This window comes from Anabrus simplex, chromosome 11 (genome assembly GCF_040414725.1).
Source record: "Anabrus simplex isolate iqAnaSimp1 chromosome 11, ASM4041472v1, whole genome shotgun sequence".
NCBI lineage: Eukaryota > Metazoa > Arthropoda > Insecta > Orthoptera > Tettigoniidae > Anabrus > Anabrus simplex.
In genome coordinates this window covers 13,180,615-13,204,030 of record NC_090275.1, presented here as the reverse complement: position 1 = coordinate 13,204,030, position 23,416 = coordinate 13,180,615, and the positions used below count along the sequence as shown (strand labels likewise).

At 38.3% G+C, this 23,416-nt stretch overlaps 1 protein-coding gene across 6 annotated transcripts in view; it reads right to left on the bottom strand.

The window, feature by feature from the left end:
• Klc (kinesin light chain) overlaps positions 1–23,416 on the bottom strand; it is a 416,901-nt gene that overhangs the window by 64,467 nt on the left and 329,018 nt on the right. For 5 of the 6 annotated variants that reach the window (XM_067155483.2, XM_067155488.2, XM_067155489.2 and 2 more), the window contains one exon: positions 7,827–8,200. The exons of the other annotated variant lie outside the window; for it this stretch is intronic. In XM_067155483.2, the coding sequence (XP_067011584.1) occupies positions 8,081–8,200 (120 nt within the window). In that variant the 3' untranslated portion in view covers positions 7,827–8,080. Of the gene's footprint in view, positions 1–7,826; positions 8,201–23,416 lie in introns of those variants that run through there. 6 annotated transcript variants of the gene reach the window in all.

Sequence of the window (23,416 nt, the reverse complement as noted above, 5' to 3'; positions counted from 1 at the left end):
CGATTTATTGTCTGGTAGCCATGGATAGGGGCGAAGTGGCGATCAAACAGCGTGCCGACAGTTACAAATCGGAACACTTTTATGTAAGGCATAGAATCTCAAGGATAATTTAATAAAACCACCTATTCAATACTTTCCACGTTTAATGTGGTTTGAATCTACATGAATTTATGTAGACTTATCAGGTCAGGTACATGTTTCACCCATTATTTGGGCATCTTCAGCCTGTAGACAACCTTTAGGTCAAGGTTTGGGACCTTTTTAACCATACATAGTATAATATACTTGCACTTTTATGTAAGCAATACAGATATACTGATTACTGACTTTGCAATCAAAGATTTGAATGGAAGAAGTAAGATGTTTTGGATATAAACACTGCAAGAGCAGAAACCATGTGCTACTAAAGGAGCGATTCTTTTCCCAACCTGCATGTGAACAGTGTGGCATCAAGCGGAAAGCCGCAAAAGCAGAAATGAACAGAAAGGCAAAATGAGCAAAAAGTGAGAAACAAACGTTCATTGAGGATACTGTGAAGATGTGTGTGTTTTAATACTTCTTGCAATCTTACGTTGAATTTTTTGTCTTATTTTCCATAGTGTATTCAAAACTGCTTGACGAGGAATGCGTGATTAAAGAGTATGATTTTACTCCTAACTGTTGTGTGTGCAATTTTGCAAATTATGCCTATTTTTAAACAATGTGCTACAAAATGCAAAATTTGAGTAGTATAGATGCTACAAAATGCTAAACCTCTGATTTTTAAATGCTATAAACCACAAACTCTACTAGTCTGCTGCCTGTTCAGCTTACAAGCCACCTTCTATAAATACCAGACCTAATTTACCCCCAAAATATCACACACTTTTGTAGAACTGGTTTTTTAGGTGGCCACTGAAGGTTAATGCTGACTAGTGTTGCTCAACAGAGAGAGGATCTTCCATGCTTAAGCATGGGGTGAATATGAAACAAGGGTAGCTGTAATTGCCTCGCACAAAGCTGGAAAGTTGCCAACCAAGATTTTTCCAAACCCTGAAATAGCTGAAAATCAGATGGAGGTTTGTCTATCAAACAATCCAGTGATTTACTGAGACAGGCAGTGTAAAAAAGATCGTACGACCATTGGTTGTCCTCGCGGTGACTGTTGGCCCGTACCCAGCAAGATCCTCTCTGGAAACAAGAAGATAATGGCACAGGAGCTGAACATTTCACCACAATCACTATCTAGGGTACTTTCTGAAGACCTTGGTGTTAGAGCTCATCGGTGGAATGCCGGACATTTCCTGACAACGCAGCTGAAGCAGCAGAGAAAACTTAAGTACAGACAGCTTCTGCAGCGGTAAGCCAACAATAGGCATAGGAAAATTCTCTTTACCCAAGAAAGTCTTCACGAATGAGAAGAGCTTTGACTGCCAGAAGAATGGGATACATGTGGCAAGTTCTCAGTTTCTTAAGGTCCAGAGAAGTCACCACCCCAATTCAGTGATAGTTTGCTGGAAAGGGTGAGCTTCATATTCATGGCATAAACATGAGTGCAAGAGCTGGACCTTTCAGCAAGATTGTGTGCCAGCTCATAAGGCAAGGATGACTCAACAGTACCAGACTTCATCTCCAGTGCTTGACAAGAAAAGACACCATTCACTTGAAAGTTTGAAGCATTTCCTTGGTGGCAGCAGCAGTGGATTTCTGAATTGATACCATCTGTTCTGCAACAGATGAATGGCCAAAAAGACTCCAAGCCTATGTGCTTGCTAACGGTGGACATTCTGAAGACTGATCGGTCCAACCTGTGAGGAAACTGAAAAATTTGAAACCATATTTCTCTCATTCACAAAATAATATGTGATAGTATCTAAATGGCTAGACTACTGCAGCAGGAGTCAATCTGTTTGTGTGAGCTGCTCTCTAGATTTGCTAAACAGATTTTGAATGTCATTTTCAGTTTGTACAGAGCATTTAATGATAGAGGTTTTTATATGTATGAAACATTCAACTGCGACAAAAGGGAGATGACCAATCGCGATTTTTGTGAAAGAAGTGGAAATAAAACTGGCTAATGAAGTTAAACTGTTACTGTTAGACCCCAAATGTGTGTGAAAGTACTGTGAGGCACGAAAAAGTCTTTAAAAAACTGGATTGGTATATACCTATCAGTAAAAGGTAGCCCTCGATAAGCGTTTTTACTTATAGTTCACAGCAACCAATCAATCTTAAAATTAAAAACCATATTTTAAAATTAATCACATAATCTTTATGAAAATAAAATGTTTATTCGCCTCAGTCTTATGAAGATAAAAATACCCTTTATATTTGCATTAAATGGTTTAGGAGTGGTTGTTTTAGTTTATAAATGTTTTTTTTTAATTGTATGGCTTTTGGTTCCATGAGGGCCCGAAGTGATGGTTGGTTAGCCTGGTGTGGGTCTTTCTATTTGACATGCACATCTGGATGTGGAACGATGATGATGATGTACGGAGAGGGTGAAATCCAGTGGTGGCATATAACACCAAGGGGACTGCTCAAGGCTTTACATCCCCAGTCATATGCCCTCACTTGATATGAGGACTGTGGAGAGGTTTGGAATTGACACGCAATCTAGTGACTACATCTCCTACCCTACCACCAATAGGTCTCGACACCTTAACGATCGTGGCCAACAATCGGGCATCATTATAGTGAAAGTAATGATTTTGGGGAGAAAGGAGCGAGCGAGCAAACAGGAAGGACATACATTACAGAGTTGGAAAGTCGTCTGCTTCTTGATGATACATTTCTGCTTATGCAGGTCATTTACAGAGCCTCTTCCAATCTCCTTTCTCCGCCACAGTTTATCGTTCCATCACTGTCTCCCATTGCAGTCCTCTCGATTTAAGTCATCCTCCAACTGATCGCTCCATCTTGTTCACTGTTTTCCAATTTGTCTTCTTCCAGATTCTGTCCATTCCAGAGGCTCTTCTTGGTAATCTTTCTTGTCCCATTCTCTTGACATGACCGAACCATTTCAGCCTGTTTCTCTCCACAGTTTCTTTTAGGGGGTTGATGTGTAGCGTGTTTCGTATTGTTTCTTGTCCCTCCTCACTGGAGAGTAAAAGTGATCTGATTACTTGTAATGATTATATTCTTAGTAATTTTTACTTGTAATTTACTTCTTGAAATAAAATTGTAATCGTTACATTCTAGTAACGGACATACATTGTCGGAAAGTAGAAGCGAGGGAAAAACATTACAGCAGAACCAGTAGCTTCACCAGTTCTGGATGAACCTGTGCTTCTGTAGCGTCTTTTCTGTAAATGACGTCGAGGCTTATCGATAAGAATTTTAAAAACCAATTCTTTTATTTGTAAAATAAAGGGCAAATTATATGAAACACTTGAAGTCATTAACTAAAATAAAAATGATGGGAGAAAATTATTTTCCAAGTTCCAAGCTTTATTCTGACTACTTAATGTTTCGGCCTCTGTGGCTCAGGTGGCAGCGTGCTGGCCTCTCACCGCTGGATACCAAGGTTCAAATTCCGGTCACACTCCATGCGAGATTTGTGCTGGACAAAGTCGAGGCAGGACAGGTTTTTTTCTCCAGGTACTCCAGTTTTCCCTGTCATCTTTCATTCCAGCAACACTCTCCATTAACATTTCATTTCATCTGTCAGTCATTTATCATTGCCCCAGAGGAGTGCGACAGGCTTCGGCAGCCTGCACAATTCCTATCCTCGCCGCAAGATAGGGGCTTCATTCATTCCATTCCTGACGTGGTCGAATGACTGGAAACAGGCTGTGAACTTATTGTAAAAGTAACTTGTAATTGAGCCCAATTATATATTTTCTGAACTTTTGCCATCACTGCATACATACATACATACATACATACAGGAGGAGGAAAACTCACTGATGTTAGCTACAAAGAAATTTTATGAAGTCTTCTCCTTCTCCTCCTCCTCCTCCTCTTCAACCCTAAGGTTGGTGGGTAACATGCATGTCTTCCAAGCATTTCCATTCTTTGGCCAGCAGCTTCAAGTGGCATTAGGTGGGCTTGCCTGGGTACTTCTACCTTGCATTTTCCATTCAAACACGTGGTGCACCACTCAGAATGATGAAGCAAGTGGCAAACTAAGCTATTTCTTCTTTTCTTCAAGGTTTCAACCGAAGTACGTGTCCGTTTGTGACTATTAGTCTAAGGTGTTCTTAATAGTCGACGTCAGCACCACATCACTTCTGCTTTTTGCAGGGTTCATGGCTTTCAACATTCCATACACAAGAAGTGTTTTCGTACCTCTATGCAGATGGTCTTAGACTTCTGTTTCGAGAAAGTTCCCTCCGCCTGTGCAATCTGGGCGTTTACTTCTCTCATACATTTTCCTAGATATTTGAATTTCTTTACTTGATCTAGTTTTTCTCCATGCGGCTTATCACCATAGATTCAAAATAATTAGCTGTTTATGATAATGCATTCATCATCATCATCATTTCCCTTTATCCGGCTGTAGCCGGGTAGGGGAAAAATATGGTTCCTCTCCACTTTCCACCACTCCTCCTCCAACACTGTGTCCCAGTCCAGGTTTCTTTCTATAATACTGCGTTGGATTGTATCCTTCCATCTCAATCGTGGTCGTCCACAGCCTCTCCTTCCTTGCATTTGCATTTCCATCACCTTTTTTGGCATTCTTTCGTCACTCATTTGCTTTACGTGCCCAAACCATCTTAATCGGCTCTTCTCTATTCTATCATTAATTTTTTCCACTCCAATTTCTCACCGGATTGCTTCAAATTTACACGTTCAGAATAATAGTAACCATCTTGAACAGTGTCTAAAAGAAGTTTACCATTGCTCAGTGAGAATTGGAGAGGGTTAAAAATACAGATCATTACAGATTGAATCGAAATTGATCAAACACTAATATAATATTTTATGCGTGGGGAAAGTATATCACACAGACACTTGCAATGATTGGAGCGACAATAACAGGAGAAGGGAGAAATACTTAAGTGGTGGGAATAGATGCTAGTCAGATATATCTTGCTTCTAATATTAAACAAACAGAAGTACAGTTTAAGAGAATTGTCCTTGATGATTCTTACTGGAACATTTCATTACTTGAAATGTGTAGAAGTCATTTCTTCAGATACAATATTACAAGCACCTACCAGTATTATTTATCCCATAGAATGTCAGACTGTTTTATTAAAGATCTCTGAAGATATATCGTAATTCCATTCCACTATGCAACCTACATAGTTGTGTTGCCAAGAAACGTAATAACTGACATGTATCCAAAATGATCTGTCAATTATGAAGGGGTGGGGGTCGGGGGTGGGGGAAGATAGAGAGAGAGATGTGCAAGAAATTCTGAAGGAGGAACACGAGTTTCTATATAAACCTAAAAACAAGCAGCTCAGTGCAGAGAAAATCCATGGTTGTTCATGTTCTGTATTTAATGCAACATTAATCATAAAGAATAAATTATTGTAAGTAGGCAGGAGATATTGTGGATGTATTATTAGTCATACTGTGGGGGTATTATTAGGCTGCGTCCCCCACCCACGGGGGGTAATGACAAGATCAAACTAGCCCAAAAGTTTACCTATCTCAGCCAGAAAATAACTGAGAATGGAAGGAGTACGGCAGAGATAAAGAGCCGTATTGCTCAAGCTAAGATCACTTTTATACAGGACAAGAAGTTACTGAGTAAAATTAAACTCAAGTCTACCCCTTTGTATAAGAGTCCTACATGCATTTGCTTTCTTTTTTTTTTTTTTTTTTTTTTTTTTTTCTTTTTGCTAGTGGCTTTACGTCGCACCGACACAGATAGGTCTTATTGCGACGATGGGATAGAAAAGGCCTAGGAGTTGGAAGGAAGCAGCCGTGGTCTTTATTAAGATACAGCCCCAGCATTTGCCTGGTGTGAAAATGGGAAACTACGGAAAACCATCTTCAGGGCGGCCGACAGTGAGATAGGAACCCACTATCTCCCGGATGCAAGCTCACAGCCACGCGCCTCTAACAGCATGGCCAACTCGCCCAGTGCATGCATTTGTTTAGACTGTTTTATTGTACGCATCAGAAACATGGACAATAAACAAAAGTTGTGTGAAGTGTATCGAAGCCTTCAAAATCTGGTGTTTCTGTAGGATCATTAAAGTTTCATAGAAAAGGTGACAAATAGCGAGGTACTGCACAGAGTAAATCAGAAGTGATTTTTGATAGAATTAATTCACAAAAGATGTCGTTCCTGGGGATCCACATCTTAAGCCATTCTCAGCTGATGACAATTATTGTGGAAGGATTCATTAATAGAGAGCAACCTAGAGGAAGACCAAGATACCCATATCTCAAGCAAATCCAGGGAATGGGAAACTACAAAACAATGAAAAGGGGTGTAAACAACAATAGTACAGCTTGGCATTGTTTTGTGACAACAGACCAGTCTGTGGACTGAATACTCGTATGATGATTTTGTGTGTGTCCACATTGACCCGTACACAATTGACTTCACTGCAGTTTTTCTAAATATAAGCGAAATGTGACACAAGATGTGTGTTGACTGTTGTGTTTCAATTCTTCAGAAAGCAGGAGAAGGTCACAATAATAAAGATTTTTTTTCATGGCCTTGAGAGAAGACAGGAATTTGCACTTTAATGGTAATTAAGTAACAGTGACTCTCTTAAGGCACCCGAGGACGGCGGGAGTAGATGGGACTCTCTTAAGGTACGCGACAGCTGTAATCGCTCGAAGCGTAGCCCTGCCTATCTTAATGTGGCCAGGCGCAGATTTAGGAGAATACATTTATTCTTGAACAATTTTAACATGCCCAAACAGTAAATAACTCCCCATTGTGCTGCAGCATTGATGGCCCTTGGCCGACCAAGCGATCACCACACAGCTCTATGGCCTGCAGATTACAAAGTGATGCGTGGTCAGCATGACAAATCTTTTCAGCTGTTATTCTTGGCTTTGTATACCAAGGCCATGTAAAAATCTGTGACGTGGTCGAAAATGGAACCCAAGGCCTCCAGGCAAAAGGAAGGCTCGCTAACCTTAGACCAGGACGGGGGGGCAGGGAGAGCTCAATCACTCTGACAGGTTCTGAAGGACAAGTTTTTTCGTCTCTGAATCAGGCTAGACCAAGATATAAAATGAAGATTCCGAATCAACCGAGAACACACTCCATCAAGTTTCACTACCCTGCTTGATACATTCACTAAGTTTGAAGACTAGCCTGAACTCGGAACGCCAACTCAGCATTCAGTCATAATTTTGTTGTCATTGTTACCCACCAAGAGCAGTACCATTCATGCTACAAAGTGTCAGTGTGCATCAAGAGTGACACTACATTGTGTTCTCTCCTAATAGTGAAACTGAAAATTTATGTGAACACAGTTGCCACTGGGGAGCAAATTATGGGACATTCCCAATCATTGGACTGGTTTTCCTGCTTTAAGAGGGATGGAACATCGCCCTAGTTGACGAATGTCCACTTAAAAACCAGAAAATACCACTATAAGTGCATCAGACTGTCTGTAAAAACAGACAAACTGTTCACTCTTTGTTCACCAAAGTTTTGAAACAATTACGGGAGGGCTGACCTGATCATTGGCTCATTCACCATGACAATGCACTTGTCCATACTGTTCTCCTGACTGTGGGTTATGACCTCGGTGGAACAATCTGCACCCTTTTTTCTATTCGCAAAATTAAAATTGCAAATGAAAAGGTGAATCTAGCTTCCAAACGGGACTACTTTGTACGTGATGAGGGCCAATAATGTCGAAGGTAAACAATAAACTATTTATAAGATCAGTCAAGGAATTTACTGGCTTGACTTGAGATATCTTCATTCAACTCTTAATGGCTTGGAAAAGAGAAGGAAAAGGTGAAGGGAGACATATATTCTAAAATAACACCTGTCTATCCTAGATGGCCATTTCGTGTGCCTGAGAAAAGGAATGTTAATTCAGGCTTTTATTCCTTAAGCCTACTTGAAAAACTGATCCACTGATTTCCTTCAACATTCACAATAAAGAAAGGTGTGATGTGGTGAATGTAAACCTCTTCACATCTTCCATTCTATGTAACGGACAGTGCCTCACGAATGAAGGCCCAAGGCATGAAAGAGTTTCGTCTTAAGTCCCCCCTGGCGAGCTTCAGCATCTCCGCCACGATTCTGATCGGGTGTTCTCTGAACAAAGCCAATGGGGGCAGGCGTCTGAAGAAAGACAAACAACAAAAAAGATACTTAAAAAGAGAAAAGAAAACAGAGTCAAGTATGTAGAAAACCAGAGAAAACTTAAAATTAACATACTTAGTATATTTGATCAATTAACCAAACTATCAGTATAACTGAGAACAACATTTCTCCCATTATTAACTCTGTGACTATGATGGGACAGAAATATCCATAACCCAAAAAATCTAGACATGTTTCCTAATTGTCATCCTGATTGTCAAATACGAGGCGGATCAAATATAAACCGGAATTTTCAACTAGCAACTAAAGTACTGAGAGGATCAGAACACACGTGTCAGCGAGCAAGAGACACATCAAGGTGCTGTCAAACCTGCTGAAATTCTGAGAAGACTGAAGGGACAGTTCGGGGCACAAACCCGTCCAGAGATGCAAGTGTCTGATTGGCACAGCAAGCTGTGGAAAACTAACTACACCAATGATGGCCCTGGAAAAGTGTCACAGAAGAAAAAGTTTGTATTGCTCGTGACCTTACTGAAGCAGATGGCCACAAAGATTTCCCAAATTGCATCTGGAATGGGAATAAGTTGCAGGAGGGGAGCGACGGCCTTGACTGCCAGAAGCTCCTCACTCACTATGAGAAGCAAGAAGAGGATCTTTTGTTCCATACAGTCACCTGAGGTGAAACATCACTATACCCCTGAATCCAAATGAGTGAGCATGGAGCAGCAGAAGAGAGGCTGAACAAAGAATAGTGAATGCTGCCTACTACTAAGTCCCATACTGCTGTTCTGATGTGCAATCACTTGACACCACCAGAACACCCTCCTTACAACACCGTGATTATCATTTGTTTGAACCACTCAAAGAAACACTGATGCCATAGTGATTCAACAATAATGTACGAGTAGAGGAGTTCGTGTTCGACTGGCTGCTAACAATTCTCTGTTCTTTCCTTGAGGACAGATTCAAGGGGAAAAATATGTTTCTAATATCTTGTAATGTTTCTAAATGTCGCTTTCACATCTCTCGGCTGAATCCCTAAAATATGAAATTATAATTCTGGTTAATATTCGACTCAGCCTATCGTTTGCATGCATCCAGTCGGAAAAACTGCATTTCACTATTGGACTTGTCATCACATCACATGTGGGAGTGAAAGAACTTGGCAAGTTTTGACAACACAGTGGAGGTATGACTGAAGGTAGGAACTGAAATTATCTGATTTGACACCATTTTGTAATTATGATGTACATCTATTAACATTATTGGAACTGATATTTATGGTAATGAATCAATAAAAAATATTTGCAATGAATTAGTTCATGTTCTAAGTTCAGTCACGATTGGAGTGATCAAGCACTCAGAATGAAATCAGTGAACCTATTTTTCTTTAACAGCCATGACTGCGGAAGTCCCAAACACTAGTATACATTTAGAGTATTCAGTGAATCAGGTTGGATAATGGGAAATGACTTACTTTGGCAAGGAAGTGGAAGAGGGAGAAGAGTCCCTCTGGATGGGAATGGTGGGCGAGAAGAGTGGTAAAGCTGACATTATCTGATGTTTGCTCTACGAGTAGAATTCAGAATTACAATGCTTATTGAAGATAAAAGGTTTCCACCTATTCAATACATTGACATAGTGATTCAATTAAGACATCACATATTTATTATAAACATTATGGTGTACATTATGGTACCAGTTTCGGCATCTCACGTGCCATCATCAGCCATTGAGAAAATTATTGCAAGGTATATTGGATGAATACATAAACTATTAGTACAATATAAAATATATACGGAGCATACTATTCTGATTAGAGAGTCTTACTTTTATATATATACTTTAAAATATATTTGATTAAGTAGCAAAGACCAATTAATCTTTAGAAAGTTAAATACGTCTTAAAACACAATATTATCTTATATGTCAAAAAATTCTGTTAATAGTTAAAAATGTCTGTAACTGACCTAGAAAAGTACAAGGAATTCCTTATAAAATTTATCATTAGTCCTTCAATAACATCTGACGTGTTGAATACATAATTTCTAGAACTCTGTTCTTTGGTTAAGGTATGAGTTGTACGTTTTTATGTAAAACAGTCCCTCACAATATATAGTTATAAGATTAACATCGTATACAAATTTTCCTTCGTATTTAAAATATCACAGTCTTTGTATGACTATTATAAAACCTCTAGTTGTTGACATGATTTAAGCTTGAACTCTGCATTCATAATATTGTTCAAAAAGTAAAACTGTATGGCTGAGGCCGTATGTTGATGGCTGAGATCTTGAGAAATTGTTTCAATGTCAGGTGGAATGGACAGGTTAATACTGCTAGCTCCGAGCTAGAGGTCCGTGCTGGTTCGAGATTAGTATTAACCTGTTAACCTATTAAAACTTAAATATATTTTAATGTATATATATAAAAATAAGACTCGCTAATCAGAATAGTATGCTCTGTATATATTTTATATTGTACTAATAGTTTATGTATTCATCCAATATACCTTGCAATAATTTTCTCAATGGCTGATGATGGCACGCAAGATGCCGAAACCGGTACCATAATGTACACCATAATGTTTATAATAAATATGTGATGTCTTAATTGAATCACTATATCAATGTATTGAATAGGTGGAAACCTTTTATCTTCAATAAGCACTGTAAATCTCGATTCAATACGGACCATAATGAAATTCTTTTTATTAAATAGAATTCAGAATAAAGTAGAGTTCACTAGCCACCACCTTTCTGTTGTTAAAGTCTTGTCCACTCCCTTCAGTAGCCTACCCATCCCTTCTAGAGGAATCATCTTTTCTCACTGACAAAGACGTAATGTGAAAATAGTTTATTATATCTTTCTGATCTATAATGTGTGTATTTTTTGTGCCCTTAACAATGCAATTCATCCTTCTTCTCAATCTTTGTCATTGTCTTTATTTATGCTTTCGTTTGATAGTAATTATAACAAATATCCGATGGAATCAAAGAAGCCAAAATAAATTCAAACAGTTGTTGGAATGGGGAGAACTGTATCCTGGAGGGAGCAGCTACATGGACATGCTTGTTATTCTATTTTCTACCAATTTCTTATTTTCAAATATTTTCTTTCTTTAAATGTTATTACAATCTTTATAGCTAAGACTGAAGTATGATTTAACTGTTAGCTCATTTTGCTTTGGTTTTACACTGTACAGACTCAAACAGGTCGGACAATGTGATAGGAACAAGGCGGAGCTAGGACTGGGAAAGAGGCGACCGTGACCTAGTGTGAAAATGGGAAACACAGTAAAACATCTGCAGACAATGGGGTTTGAACCCACCATCTTTGAATGCAAGCTCACAACTAAATGAACCAAACTGCACAGCGAACTGACTTGGTCGATCTTCACTAGAATTTCAATATGAGACAAGAAGAAAGTCTTGAGAATGAAATAAAGAGTGAAGTCAGTACAGGGGAAAAGAGAAAGATGTATGTTGAGCAGAACAAGGCCAAAGAAGGGCAGGACATATGGAGGGAGGTACAAAAGATCTGAGTATGTTGGGATGTAACCAAGCAGTTTTTCCTTTACAGATGTTTGCCCATTTAAAACACCTCATGCCTGTTTTTATGTCATTAATATCTTCCTCACAGCTACATACTCGGAGGGTCCCAATCAGTGGTCCCTTTAATTCAGATTCCTTAGTTCAAGGCTATTACAGCTACACATTTCTTTTTCAAGATCACATGATGTAACATTGTTCTTTTCACGCCTTACATTTTTACCACGTAACGTTTCTGTGAACTAAGCTAATGGTTAGCACACACTATCTAAATCAGTTGTGTCCACAGAGTACTTCTCTAGCAGTGTGCGCACAAGACTCGACTGAGCATTGTAAGCGTGCACGGTACACGTATTCAAAGAGCTGCCTCGAGAGTAAACCACGGTCTGCGGCTCGTAAGTACAATATCCTGCATGATAATACTGCAGTTGAATAAAATAAGGTGATAAAACCATGGATACCGAAGCTAGAGAGAAGAGATGTAGTGCTTCAAAGATATCGCAAGCATCCCAACTGGCTGAACCATGGCTTTTTGTCCGACACGGCATGTTAAATATTTAGCTTACGGACTTCTTATATTTAAAAAAAAATCAACTGCACCCTCAGATTTACAATTATAATTAATAGATCTTAATTTTGCAGATTTTTAGGGCAGAAGAAATCTGTTCACATGCATATGTTGAACCAAACACGCTCATTACGGCAGCAGCTTTTCATGTAGTCAACGAAAGAGATCATGTTAGATGTGGGAATAAAAATGAGAAATATCATTAGACATTCTAAACTTCTGTTTAAACAAGCTATCTCACTAAAGATATATTCATTCTAATTGTAAATCTGAGGGTGCAGTTAAACGTTTTGATCTAACAAGTTGTTCCCAACATGCTATGTCAGACGGTTCATATAGTTGGGATTCTTGCGATATGTTTGAGGCACTACATCTCTTCTTCCCACCCTCCGTATCCATGGTTTATCACCTTATTTTATTTAACCGCAGTATTATCATGCAGGATGTTCTACTTAAAGAGCTGTTAGCCTTCTAAATGCAATACATTGTCAGCAGCTTACTGTTCTACAAGTTTCCAATATTATACCAAAAAGAGAAAGTCACAGCATTACTGAGATGAACGCAAGATTTACAATGTGTGTGAAATAAACTGTGTAAACATACATATATAATGTAATCAGGATTAAATATCCTTCTTAATGTTATCTTCAATAAGCATCTGAAGACGCATTTGACCATAATAAATTCAACATAAATATGCGGACTCTGCGATTCTTTCTTGGCCTAAAAATTCTTCAATGACGGGCGACATAGGGTGATGAGTGCTATTAGAGGATGGTAAGCCAGTATTTCCTCTTAAAACCATTAACACCACCACCACTGAAAGAGCAATTCATTTCTAGGGTAAGACGTTCTTGTCCCGTATGAAATTTAACTCATCTGCCAGTGTCCCATTTTTGAGATGCAAAATAATTTTTTTATATATTGCTTACAAATATAGGGGTATTTTTTACTGTCATGTTAGTCAAACTGGTAACAGTTGCAATAGAAAACATAAGAGCTTTATGTTTAGTTTTATACTCTTCCCATGTGTTTTTGTTAGGTTCTGCAACTGATCTTTAAAGCTGAGCTTATTTTCTTAAGAGTGAATCTATGAAGCTCATTCTGGTATCAACAATATGTTTGCAAAGTGCAAATGGAGCATCAGCTGCCTATTATTACTATATGGATAAGAAGTACAATTTTCTTTGTGCCATCCCATTTTTGGGACATTGGTATAAAGCAGTAGCACTTAAATTTGTTCATCATTGAATGAATGCTTCATCATCTACAAGGCTACCTTTCCCTGACTGTAGTACATTATGACAGCATGGTTAGAGAATTTTTATTCAAAAATCTGTTCTTGCTTTTTATAGTATAATGTTTCTTCAATTAAAACATGTTCTTTCCCCTTCCCCTGTACATCACAAATTGAATCTGTTGAACATAATTTTTCATCAATTCAAGATTTTGTAGGAATGCTAGTCAGGATATTTATGAGCAAATCTCCAAACACATCTTCTATAGCTATCTTCTTTGAAGTAACACTCCACTAAATAAATTTGCTGTTCAAACAAATACTTCAGAACCCTTTCCACTCACTGGTGGAGAAAATTTATTTTCAGCCCACTTGCAAGCATTTGTGGCAAAAATATGCCAAAAACTCACTTATAGCTTAAAACACACAAAATAATATAAACAATTTAGTTATACACTTAAATGATTAAGACCTTACTACTGAGTTTTATAGTTTTTCAATATGTGAAACCTTTTCAAAGAAACCCCAAGGTGCAAAGCCAATGTATCTGAAATGCAAAATCTATAAAAACCATCATTAGGCTAGTGGCACTGTATGGAACCGAGTGTTGGCCAGTCACAAAGAGACACAAACAACAGTTGCATGTCATGGAGATCAAGATACTTCACTGGCCAATGGGACTCGCTAGACTAGATCACCTAGAGAAACGAATTTCATTTTATGGGTCTGTATTGAACTTTGATTAAACCAAATAAAATAATAAGTGAGTTATTGCACATCAGAAACGAGAATTTTCGGATGGCATTTGGTGGGGCGCTAGTCCCTGAGAAAATGCAAGAGAATCATTTGCAATGGTATGACCACAGCCATGCAGAAACAGTTCAGTTGCGAGAAGGGCATTAAACTTAAGTTCTGAGGGTTGCAGACCACGAGAGTGACCATAAAAACGCTGATTCCACACTCTGCGGGAGGACATGCATGTGGTGAAAGTCTCTCCTAAAGACGCACAAGACCGCATCAAGTGGAAAAAAGAAGTGAAGAGCAGACCCTGCAATTAAGCGGGATAAATGCTAAGAGGAAGAAGAAGGCGCATTCCTTTCACTTTATTAATGGTACACACTGCACAGTCGTTATGCACCTTGCCATAGAAAATGGCGTATGGGTTTTAGTGCCGGGGAATCCCAGGACGGGTTTGGCTCGCCAGGTGCAGGTCTTTTTGATTTGACGCCCGTAGGCAACCTGCGTGTTGTGATGAGGATGAAATGACGATGAAGACAACACATACACCCAGCCCCCATGCCAGGGAAATTAACCAATGATGGTTAAAATTCCCAACCCTGTCGGGAATCGAACCCGGGACCCCTGTGACCAAAGGCCAGCACGCTAACCATTTAGCCATGGAGCCGGACCTTGCCATAGGACAAACGACCTGTACAGAGATCCTTGTTCTTAGTACTGTATCCTCAATGTTGCTACTGAAAATATCGTTACTCTCATCCTGCCACAACTTTCTGACACGATCTACTTGTTGACACCATGATAGCTGGGCTGCACTCTAAGGAATATCTAGCTGTACTGGGAGAAAAATTGCTCAAAGTTCCGAGGTTTAACAAGCGAGGGTTCAGCACACATGCAGCTATCTTTCTGCATAGGCACATATTGAAATGACCCGATATGAGTTTATAAGCGATTTTCGATGTAGAGGGCGAATATAGAGCAGACCTCGACGTGTGGAAAGGGTTATGCAAGTCGCATACACGTTGTGATACAAGCCTTAGAAGCAACTTCTGCTGGGACATTTTGTACATCTAGCTTCTCATGTTGCGAAGTTTCATCGTAAAACAACAGCACTATATATTATGTATTTGCCAACCACTGTGGGCGATACAATGAGCACCAACCCAGTTGAATATTACGGAAAATCACCTCTATGACGGCTATGGATTTATGACTGTGTTACTTGAAGGCAAGTGTACCCCAATCCAAACAAATCTTTAAGATATCTTGCTTTCTTTGCATTTGAATGTAAAAACAGGCTTGCTTTACTAGATATTCACAAAGAATCTTTTGAATGCATAAGGAGGCTGAAACCAATGAAAATGCAAATACGTTATTAACTATTAAAAAGACTGTATTATCACTATGTAGAGTGTTCCCTAAAATAATAAGTAAAAGGGTGGAGGATGTATCTAGTTCTTCAAAACATATTGTAACTGTTATAAGCTAGATAACTAGCAACGGAGATGGAATAGCAAGCAAGTTACTTGTGTATCAATTCTAGGGTGAGCTATGTCAATCATACTGCCATGTTACGAGTCTGTTCCATGAAGCTCTGAATTTCTCTATTGGGAGTGATGGCTACTTGCTTCTTGAGAATTGAATTGAAAAATGACTGCTAAATTGCTCAGATTAACTAGAGCTGTACATTATTGATGTATCTTTTACAGTAAGTAGTGGTACTCATTTGAATCTCACAACACAGTGCACAGATCAGAGTGAATGTTTTCCCAACCTTGTTGAATATAGCTGTTATTAACTTTATAGTTAATTTAAGTAATATATACATTAAGTTGCTGGATGTACAGGGGAATCTGTGTCTCAAATGGCATCGTCTATTTTCACCTAACGAGAGGTTACAGACCATAGCTTTTTTTTTTTTTTTTTTTTTTTTTTCCCCTAGTGGCTTTACGTCGCACCGACACAGATAGGTCTTATGGCGACGATGGGATAGGAAAGGTCTAGGAGTTGAAAGGAAGCGGCCGTGGCCTTAATTAAGGTTCAGCCCCAGCATTTGCCTGGTGTGAAAATGGGAAACCAAGGAAAACCATCTGCAGGCTGCCGACAGTGGAGTTCGAACCCACTGTCTCCCGAATACTGGATACTGGCTGCACTTAAGTGACTGCAGCTATCTAGCTGGGTTCATAAAGAACTAATCTTCTCTCAAATATACTGTACATTTACATGATATAATAAATATTTTAGGAGAAATGTTGTCTTGAAAACTGTGTTATGTATTATATTTGCATACAGACTCAAACAAATTTGAAATATAGCATATATGTGCCATGAGATTTTGTGGCAAGCTACCGATGAAAACTATTATTGTGGGTTCATGTTTTCCTGTCTTTTACACACTTTTCACTAGTGATTTCACTACTTCCAATTTTATTATTAATATAAATATTAATCAATTAGTCATTAATGACAAACTTGTAACACAGTTCACTAGTTTTATTTTATTCTTAGTTTTAACATTGGCCTATACAACTTTTAACAAACACAGAGTGTCGAATAAACCAAAAGAGCAAGGAAAAAAAAAAACCCACAGCCTGTTTCCAGTCATTCGGCTGGGTCAGGAAAGGAATGAATGAAGACCCCATCTAGCGGCAAGGATAGAAATTGTGCTGGCTGCCAAAACCTGTCACAGTCCTCTGGGGCAATGACAGACGAAATGAAATGATACTGGAGTGTGTTGCTGGAATGAAAGATGACAGGGAAAGATGGAGTACCTGAAGAAAAAGCTTGGCAGATATCACTTGTAAACGAGTGGGTTAGATTAAATCATTGTTGCTCTGTATTAGTAAGAAGTTCACAAGTTTGCTGTTTTGTGTCAACTCGTGTTTATTAGAGGAAGAGAAAATCTTATGATGCCTCCTTCAACTGCAAAGTGTACTTTTAGAAAAGGTGTGCATTATATTCACCAGCAAAGGTTTTCCTGGATTTAAGGATTTAAAAAATTAAGATACGTAATGCATTCAATGGTGTATTACATTGGAGTAGATGCAAAAACAAACAGTAACTACAATAGAACTCTACTCAACTTCTGAAAATAACTGACCTTCAAGATAAAAAGACAACTTGAAAGAAACCTACATACAGGAAACAACCCAGGAAGAAACCAATTCTCAATATAATGGAAACTAACTTGGGGACTTCTGACAGTTTGGAATTGTTCAAATAATCTAAATACATGCACATGAATACAACACTAAAGCAATGTGCAAATTTAAAAAGGCAATATTTAAAAAAACCTGAAGGTGCTCCTAAAAAAAAACTCTCACATTGAACCAAAGGTACACAAAAGCCAAAAAAAAATCCAAGAGAAGAACACTAAAACAACTACAATAAACTTAGGTCTGTCAACTTACCCTCATCAACATTTCCTTTAAACAACTTGATCTTCTTCTTGCATCACAGATGTCCAGGACTTAACTTACCACCACAAACACACATCACTATGTTCTGTATATACCATGAATGTTGCAATCATTCTCCAATAATCACAAAACACAAGAACTCGACATGTTTCTGACCTACAGCATTGTTTCAAAACAGCAAGATTGCAGGGTTGGATTGCGCATATGCATAAAAACAAGGCTCTGGAAATTCATAATTAACTGAGGTATCAGAAGCTGGAATGTTAAGAATTCCTGTAATGATACACTCTGCTGATCACCTTACAGGAAGTGCAGGTTTGTGTTCATCTCATTTCATACGTATTGTTTGACACAAAGCTGCGTTCGCCAAAGTACTCTCACAGAAAGATATCACATGGGTTTTTGAACGTGTGGAGGCCAAACAATGGTCCTTCCTCTACCTATTTCACGATTAGAACGGCGTGTGTTAAGGTGCTCATGGACACAAAAACAACAATGTGCAGGGGCACAGTTGTGCATGAATATTAGTGCTAAGAATGTGATATCTTGGAAATTACGAATTTCTGGACCTGGGTTTATTCAACCCACATATGAAGAATCCAACCCCACAATTTTTCCATGTGACTTTGTCACATTCTGTATTATGAACCTCCATAAACACAGTAGTAACATAGTGAATTATTTCTTCTTATACTAGTTCAGATACCACAGTGCATGTTACTATATCACCAAGTCCGTACAAGCTCACCAGATTGTTAAGAGACTAGACACAAGGGTAACATGGTCACACTTCACGGCTACAGAACAGGGGCAGAACACAATATGAATACGACCATCTATATAAATAAAATTGTAATTTCACCTGTACACTTCAAATTATTAACTCATACTTCAATTTTATCTCAGGTTAGGTCTAGGTGCAGTACAATTTTTGTCTGTTGGTTTGTTAAATCACAAGAAAACTGCTGAACAGAATCTCTCAAATCTCGACTTATAAGTTCAGGGACAGCGGGGCTTAGTATACAGCGCCATAGTGATATTTATGGGGTTAAAAGAGGAGTAGTTATATGAAAAAAACTGTATATAACAACGTGTAAAATTTAATTTTCATTCTTTTATATTTCAAGAGTTTTATGATAAATAATAATGGCGAAATTCGTAATTATTAAGTTTTTCACAAACTTTCCTATCAAGTGTTCATAAATGTATAAAATCCTCATTCCAATCTTTTATATTGAAATATATTTTTACCGTACAAGCTATAATAATGCAAATAATCACAAATTTTGTTTTTATTAACAAGTCCATCGACGGCAAACACTGCTTATGTCGTCATGGCAAGGAATTACTGCAACTGGCAATAGTGCTGCTGGATGTCATTATTGGTTTTGTAAGTTGCAAAACTGTGAGGTCATTAGTGCATCTGATTAGAAAGATAATTATGGCCATCAAAAAGAGAGGGGGGGAAAAAAAAAAAAGTGAAGGACGTGCAAGGAATCTCAAAAGTTTGTGTTCGAAGCTTCGGTGTCGAACAAACTAATAGTGCAGATTTGGAAGAAAAGAAAACGTGCTGACCTACAATGTCCAAAGCCCCTTGTTGTTAAAGGAGATGTGCTCCATCTCTGATCTCTCCTATATAGCATTACTCCAGCCATGTTGATACTGTATAAATCAAATTTCATTCATTAAGAAGAACTGGAATTTTTGAGGGGAGACCCCACCTTGGTCTTTCGTTTGCTCCCGCTTCCCACACCGACCTGTCGTTGTGTGTTCCTATCTTTCTATATATGATTTGATTTGTCACTTGTTTGTGAAAAGAGCTGGAACTAACACTCAATCCTGGGATATGCTTGCTGAGAATCACAAGGTTTCTACATCTGAAGAGGAACGACGTAGACATGAGGCGGCTAAACTCCGTCTAGCTTAACCCCTCTAACGTATGTTTCATGCCAAGAATGGGCTACTAAGTCATATGAAACATATTCATAAAGCATTGTGTGTGAAAATGTAAACTACTGAAGAATTTGTTTACTCACATACGAATTGCAGCCGATGACAATTACTTAAGAGGGGGCTTAATGTAAGAACTGTTCATCCTTTTGCAGTCTTCCATAAATGCAATTTCATTTATGAATAAAAGACTATATACATATCTTTATAAGGTAGATGGGCGTATGCATATCCTGTTCACAAGCTGACAGAGCTCACCATTTTGCAAAGTTAACATACATTTAAATGCCATACACCATAAAACAAAAACAAACAAACAAACAAACAAACAACCTGGAATATTTTTCTTCTCTATAGTAACTTAGGTCCTATTCCAATTCTCAACTAGCATAAGAATATTTCCTATACACTGGTCAAAAAACATAATAAAAACCAACTTGTTAGCAAGCACATATCTGATTCCAATGCTTGGCTGGCCACAAAACGAGATGAATCACAGATAATAATACAAACTGCACCATCTTGAAGAAGAGAAGTCTGAACGGACAATAGCTTTAATCTTTTAACTATGAACAATGTAATCTTAACTTTTATATTCAACTCCTCACATATGAGGACTTCTAGGGATGATAGAAGAGACCAAAAGAAATATATTTCATTTAAACCATAGGTCAGAAATTGATAACTGAGGAACATTTTGCTGTGATTGAATGAAACTACTACCTTTCAATTTAATTGCAATCCTTTACAAAAGGTGTTAAAAAGTGCAGCCTCCTGCTGGAATACAAGATGTGCTGTTGCCTGTTGTACATACTGTATACAGCATAAGCAGCTCTAAAACTGCTGCCACAGAAAAAGTCAAATGAGGTGAGGTTGAGAAAATGAACTTGTATTACAGTTTTTGTACAGGATTACAGCAGACTCTGCTTTGGTCTGTAAACGTACTTCTTGACTGTACAGTACATCACAACAATGATTCACAGTCGTCATGTTATCAATTCTGCAACCAGCTTCGACTCAGTCAGAGATTTATGCAGAACAGGAGCAAGCTATGTTGAAATGTTTCAATAGAAAGGAGCACACAAGTATCTGGAATAATATGTTCCAAACAGGCCAAGTTTTTGGGACTGAAGGCAAATTTAATGCATCGTTTGGTTGGCTATCAAGATGAAATGATCATTAGGTACTCCACGTAATTCCATAGTATTTGCTTCATTGATATCTCATTTTTGGATTGACTGCAATTTCTCTACCACCAATTACAGTGGATATTGACATGTAATACTTTCATCCTTAATCATATCAGCAAGTGTCGATACTTCTATCAAACCAAGGAGTTTGAGTATTGAATTTTGTTACACCCTGTATAATTGAAGTGTAGAGAGAAAGAAAAGCATGGCGAAGGTGATGTAAGAAGATCTCTTTCTCTGGACTTTTCTAGAAATCCTGTTTACTGGGCGAGTTGCCCATGTGGTTAGGGGTACGCACTTGGTGAGATTGCATTCCGGAGATAGTGGCTTCGAACCCCACTGTCGGCAGCCCTAAGGCTGTTGACATAAGGCAATTTGTAAAAAAAAAAAAAAAAAAAAAAAAAAAAAAAAAAAAAAAAAAAAAAAAAAAAAAAAAAAAAGAAAAGAAATGCTGTTTTAGCCTCTCTTTGAACAGGATGTAACTGGATATTTATTCACTATTTGTGAGATTAGAGGACAACAGCTCTGAACATATTTTATCCCCACAGATAAGATATAACGAAAGAGTAGGAATTAACGTACGATTCCGTAACTTCCTCAGGTCCAAGAAGCAATCCAAAGGGAAACCAACTAGTGGATGCTGTTCCTTACGTATTATTTTTTTTGCTAGTGGCTTTACGTCGCACCGACACAGTAGGTCTTATGGCGATGATAGGACAGGAAAGGCCTAGGAGTTGGAAGGAAGCGACCGTGGCCTTAATTAAGGTACAGCCCCAGCATTTGCCCGGTGTGAAACTGGGAAACCAGAGAAAACCACCTTAGGGCTGCCGACAGTGGGATTCGAACCCACTATCTCCCGGAAGCAAGCTCACAGCTGCACGCCTCTAACCGCACGGCCAACTCGCCCGGTCCTTACTCAATTTACCACCATTAATTCAAAGAGAGCGATTTTAATATTTTGTCTACAAAAAGGTATAATAGGTGGTATCATGTACGGTACCTTCGGCACATACCATTAAATAAGATGCAAAACCATGAAAATTCATGTTTTACGCATTTTTACTTTTTATTCAACTTATACTGCACTTCACAAATATAAAAATTGAAGTTAAGCACACTCGCCAATAAGTAGATAAAAAGATGGTCAGAAAAGATTGATAATTAATAATGCTGTGCTATGTACTGAACCCTTGAACTTACCATTCCATCGTTGGTCGGCCACGGCTGCTATAGTAGAACAATTTAGAACTCTTAAATCTTGGGTCGTTGCGGGAATAAATTCGGTCACGATCTTAACCAAACGATGGGGTTCAGAAGAAAACCTAACTACTTGAAATGAGGAGCAAAAATGTGCTTACTAACTTTTATTAAACTGAAAGAGCACGATAACATCGTTAATTTAATATGCATTCTTGCCACAAAAATATAAAAAAAGATTTTATTATTGATTTTTGAAAAGTTCCAAATACAGTCACATTACATAACGTCACTTCGTTTCTTCTAATGTCGAAGAGTTGCTTCAGAGAAGCTAATATGTTAGTGGACAGCGAAACTGAAAAACTGAAAAGGGGAAGACCTGAAAACCGGGCGCCTATTTTTCCAAACAAGAACTGAGAGTTAATCCACACGATCCGTGGAAAATCTGACTTTCAACAATTAGAACGCCTGATTTTCTCTTAATTAAGGTTATCCACCAGTCAAATACCCTTCACGGATACGGAAACATCCGCCGAATGGACCCTTAATCGAACCAAACTGACTATCAGTTGCTTTGGATAGGTTGCGAAATATTATGGGAAAGCATGGTGTTCACTACAAGTTAACAGCATCATTCACAATTGACCTAAAATTCCACCATGTATTTGTCATTCATGACACCCTTAAGTGATACGTTAATCCCGATGCTAACTGTGCATCACCCAAACAACTGTTCGGAGGGAACCAACAACCACATGATCCGGGAGGATCTTACGTTAAGTCGTTCTAAAGGAACAAAACTGCGAAATGCAGGAAACACTTACTAATCATGCATTTAGAAGAAATGCCAAACACTGAAGTTAATCAAAAAGTGAAAAGTCACTTGAAAAATATTATTATTGAACCGATTTTCAGGTTAGAAATGGGTTTGTTATGCTTAACAAATTTACCAGTCCACGCTAAAATTTACTACAAATTTAAGGAATTCTTTCCCTTGACAACAATGCTACCAGTACAGATCTCTCTATTTACTGTCTGTCCCAACACACTACTGGTAAAGTGATTACTTACTTACTTACTATGAATAAGAATGAAAATACGACAAAATTAAAAATGATATAAATCACTGGCTGACGAATCGAAACCGCATTCGCAACTCAAGTCTCATTCTAAAACGCTGAGTGTCAATATGCACACCCTCAAACGAAAACGGACGTTAAAACGAGAAACAATGAAGTTCGTAAAAATAAATTAGCATCTCGAAGTCATACAGCTTAACACGCACGAAGAAACACAGTAAAAATATTTAATCTAGATCGGGTCGATGTCCCGCACTTGGACAGCCCTCGTTTATCAACAACAGTCCCGTTATCTCAATGAGAGC